Here is a 4747-nt window from a genome sequence, read left to right as displayed (position 1 = left end):
TTCCGTGTGCAGGCTCTGTCTAGTGCAGTGATGGCGAACCTATGACACGCGTGTCAGAGGTGACACGTGAACTCATTTTTTTGGTTGATTTTTCTTTGTTAAATGGCATTTAAATGTATAAAATAAATATCAAAAATGTAAGTCTTTGTTTTACTGTGGTTGCAAATATCAAAAAATTTCTCTATGTGACACGGCACCAGAGTTAAGTTAGGGTTTTTCAAAATGCTGACACGCTGAGCTCAAAAGGTTCGCCATCACTGTCCTAGGTCTTTGCAATGTATAGTCATTTCATTCACTTGACAAGTATCTAAATATCTACACACTTGTAAGCACTGGAAATTTAAGAGACCAGTAAAAACCCACATTCTAATTATTGGACATTTATAAACTGCTTGCCCTAATGGAGTTTATAATCTACTTCCCTCTTTCCACTCACCCTCCCTTCCTGTCTTAGATATGGGGATAAATCACTGTTGAGTGGGAGAATCAGACATGCCTTTGTTGTGAAAGGCAGTGCCAAAACTGTGGAAGCACACATTCTGAGAGCATACACAGCTGCCAGCTTTAGCATCCCCCTTTATGTTAATTTGATTGAAAGAATGAGCCCCTATGGTGGAAAATGAGCTGCCATGGGAACAGCAGTGAGTCTGAAGTTAGAGGCTACAAATCCAATCCTACGCCTATTGACTTGAGTGTGACATTGGAAGAGTTGGCTCCCTTCTTTGAACCTCATTCATAAGATGGGTTATGCGCCACAGCAAGATGCAAACTCACGTGCAAACTGCCAGGCAATGGTGGAGAAGACAGCAAAGTAGAGAACCCATGCTGTGTAAAAGAGGCGGCCTCAGCCCTAGCCGATTTGGCTCGATGGATAGAGCACTAGCCTGTGCACTGAAGGGTCCCGGGTTTGATTCTGGTCAAAGGCATGTACCTCGGTTGCAGGATCAATCCCCAGCCCTGGTCAGAAGCCATGCAGGAGCAACCAATCGGTGTTTCTCTCTTTGTCTCTTCCCTTCCCTTCCACGCTCTCTAAAAATCAATAGAAAAATATCCTTGGGTGAGCATTAACCAAAAAAAAAAGATTTTCCTATTTTTCAAAAGAAAGAAATCTGCCCAGCCGGTGTGGCTCAGTGGTTGCACATTAACCTATGAACCAGAATGTCACGGTTCAATTCCCAGTCAAGATACATGCCTGGATTGCAGGCTCAATCCTCAGTAGGGGGCTTTCGGGAGATAGCTAATTGATGATTCTCTCTCATCATTGATGTTTCTACCTCTTTTTCCCTCTTCTTTCCTCTCTGAAATCAACAAAAATGTATTTTTTAAAATGGTGGTGAGGACAGCAAAGTAGAGAACCCATGCTGTGTAAAAGAGGCGGCCTCAGCCCTAGCCGATTTGGCTCGATGGATAGAGCACTAGCCTGTGCACTGAAGGGTCCCGGGTTTGATTCTGGTCAAAGGCATGTACCTCGGTTGCAGGATCAATCCCCAGCCCTGGTCAGAAGCCATGCAGGAGCAACCAATCGGTGTTTCTCTCTTTGTCTCTTCCCTTTCCTTCCACGCTCTCTAAAAATCAATAGAAAAATATCCTTGGGTGAGCATTAACCAAAAAAAAAAGATTTTCCTATTTTTCAAAAGAAAGAAATCTGCCCAGCCGGTGTGGCTCAGTGGTTGCACATTAACCTATACCAGAATGTGCTCAGTGGTTGCACATTAACCTATGAACCAGAATGTCACGGTTCAATTCCCAGTCAAGATACATGCCTGGATTGCAGGCTCAATCCTCAGTAGGGGGCTTTCGGGAGATAGCTAATTGATGATTCTCTCTCATCATTGATGTTTCTACCTCTTTTTCCCTCTTCTTTCCTCTCTGAAATCAACAAAAATGTATTTTTTAAAATAAAGCAATAAAAGTTCATCACTCTAAAAAAAAGCTGTTAAGGTCAGAAGTAGGACCTAACTAGAAAACTTTATTAAAAAGAATAAAAATTTTAAAATTACAGAAATCAGAAACTCTATATGAAATCTCCAGATGGGGGGGAAGGGTCACATTTCCCCCCATCTTTCATTATTAAAAATTTCAAACATAAAAAAGTAGAAAATAGTAACATTTTGCTCTATAGCAGTGGTTCTCAACCTTCCTAATGCCGCGACCCCTTAATACAGTTCCCCAGCCATAAAATTATTTTCGTTGCTACTTCATAACTATAATTTTGCTAGTTATTATGTAATTATATATGTGTTTTCCGATGGTCTTAGTGAAAGTGTCATTCACCATCCTTTATTGTGCCCCTGTGAAAGGGTCATTCGACCCCCAAAGGGGTCGGGACCCACAGGTTGAGAACCGCTACCTTAGAGGCAAGTCAATCTGCTTTGTGGAGCATCCTTCCTCTCTATACGAGGGCCCTTTCCACTCCAGAGCCCTGCTATGAGACTCATTGAAAAATGGCCATGAGAGCACTTTAATAAGCCTGTAAGGTTCTCTCCAAATAGCTTCCTAATTACAGATAACCCCTTCCTTCCCAGGACCTTCAGCCAACCCTTTCCAGATTCTTCACAGGCTTCCGTACATCTCCACTCCTTCAGAATAACTCCCACCTACCAAGAATTCCATATCCTTCAAAGAGCAGTCCCTAAAACCAATCAACCCACCTGTCTTCAGGCCCAGTCTCAGTAATCCCGGAGTTCTGCCTCTCACAACCCACACTGACTCCTTCAGCAAGTCCTGTCCCCTCTGTCCTCAAAGATGTCCAGAATATGTATCTGACCCTTCTCTAAAGTTCCAAGCCTCATTACTTATGTCTCCAGCGGATTATTGTAGTAAATATTGCAGTAGTCTCCCAACTGGAACCGCTATTTCCACGTCTGCCCACTTCAACCTTCGACCCCCAAAGCAAGAATGGTCCTTTTAAAATGGTCCTTTTAAAAAATCAGATCATGCCACACCTATTCAAAACTCCCCAACACAGAATAAAAAATACAAAAGCTAGTCACTCATTTGGTTCCAGCCATCCTGTGTGACTTGCCAAGCGTGCGCTGGCCCCAGGATGTCACACGTGCTGTTCTGTGGCAGGCAGGTCCTTCCAGGTGGCGCTTCCCTTTCATACCTGTCAGAGGCCTTCCCTGGCCACCCTATCCAAACAGCTCTCCGCTTCACCATCCTTTATCCTGCTTTAAAATAGTATAAGACTTTTAAAATGGTCCACCTCCATAGGGAGCCTGCCATTAATGGAGCTTGCAGGACTGGAAGTTGCTCCACATGAGTGAATGAGTGGCGAGTGAATGTGAAGGCCTAGGATATTACTGCACACTATTGTAGACTTTACACACACTACTCTTAGACTACACTAAATTTATCTTTTATTTTTAATATTTTTATTTCAGAGAGGAAGGGAGAGGGAGAATCACTGATGGGCTGCCTCCTGCACACCCCCACTGGGGGCAGAGCCCGCAACCCGGACATGTGCCCTTGACCGGAACCGAACCCGGGACCCTTCAGTCTGCAGGCTGACGCTCTATCCACTGAGTCAAACCAGCTAGGACCTAACATTATTTATGTTTGTTGCCAACACTAGAGTGTAAGTTTCATGTGAGCAAGGAGTTTGTTGTTCAGGGATATATGCTCTATGCCTAAAACAGTGATTGCGGAAGGTGCTCAATAATTATTTGATCAAATCAATCACCTCTTCCAAAGACCTCATCTCTGGTAACTATTCCTCAGCACCCCAGGGATGTATGCCCAACCTCCGCGTCCTGTCCTCTCCGGACACATCCCCATACCTCGACACGAGCCACCTCTGCAGGTGCCTCCAGCCCCCCTGGACTCCTAGAGCCTCTCACGACTCCCACTAAAAGCCCTGGCCGTTTGGCTCAGTGGGTAGAGCGTGGACCTGCGGACTGTAAGGTCCGGGTTCGATTCCCATAAAGGGCACGTGCAGGCTCCATCCCCAGTAGGGGGCGTGCAGGAGGCAGCCCATCAATGAGTGTCTCTCCTCACTGATGTTTCTCTCTCCCTCTCCCTTCCGCTCTCTGAAAACAATAAAAATAAATAAAAGACTCCCACTAAAAATAACTTCACCCCAAACGCTCAAAAACCTTCATTCTTCCAGATGGGCCCACCCCTTAGAGGCCCCAAGCATGTAGGGTGCGCGTTAGGTTCGCCAGTCTCCCCAGCGTCCAGGTCCCCACGATCTAGTAATGAATGAACACGCCGCTCCTTCCACCCTTTCCAGCCATTCCCGGCCCCTCCTAGTTCCCAGCCCCCACCCCCGACCTAAACTCCAGCATCACCCCCTTTGGGGCTGCTGAGTCCCGAAGTTCGAATCCTCCTGTTCCCTTAGGACTCCCCCATCACCCCCTCCCCCGCTCCCCAAAGGCCTCCAATCCCTCAGAGCCGCCCTCTCACCCCCTGGGAAGTCCTGGCTTCCCATACCTTCCAGAAATATTCCCAAACCAACCCTCCCAGCCCGCTCAGGCCGGCTACCATCCCGGGTACAGAATTCCCGCCTCCCCTCTTCAAATCAGACCCTCCCTCTCCCTGAGGGCCGCGAACGCCTCAGGCCAGACGCCCCCTCCAGACCCTCAGCCGCACAGGCTGCACCGTCTGACCGTTTCTGGGCCTCCAATCCCCAGAGACGGATCTGCCGGTCATACTGCGCCGCTTCCTCCTCGCTGATGCCTCCGCCAGCCTCCTCCTTCTCCACCATGGCGCCGGCTCTCGCTGCCCGAACGCAGGTTCTGCTCTCGCC

The 4747-nt window shown here is 47.3% G+C and overlaps 1 protein-coding gene across 1 annotated transcript in view; it reads right to left on the bottom strand.

The window, feature by feature from the left end:
- SAE1 (SUMO1 activating enzyme subunit 1) overlaps nucleotides 1-4741 on the bottom strand; it is a 78065-nt gene extending 73324 nt beyond the window's left edge. The window contains exon 1 of the mRNA XM_006772027.2: nucleotides 4608-4741. Coding sequence (XP_006772090.1) covers nucleotides 4608-4705 — 98 coding nt within the window. The 5' untranslated portion in view covers nucleotides 4706-4741. The remainder of the gene's footprint in view (nucleotides 1-4607) is intronic.
- Nucleotides 4742-4747: the final 6 nt, after the last annotated feature.

This window comes from Myotis davidii, unplaced genomic scaffold (genome assembly GCF_000327345.1).
Source record: "Myotis davidii unplaced genomic scaffold, ASM32734v1 scaffold566, whole genome shotgun sequence".
NCBI classification, from domain to species: domain Eukaryota; kingdom Metazoa; phylum Chordata; class Mammalia; order Chiroptera; family Vespertilionidae; genus Myotis; species Myotis davidii.
The sequence above is the reverse complement of the archived record's forward strand: the minus strand, read 5'-3'. Positions and strand labels throughout refer to the sequence as shown.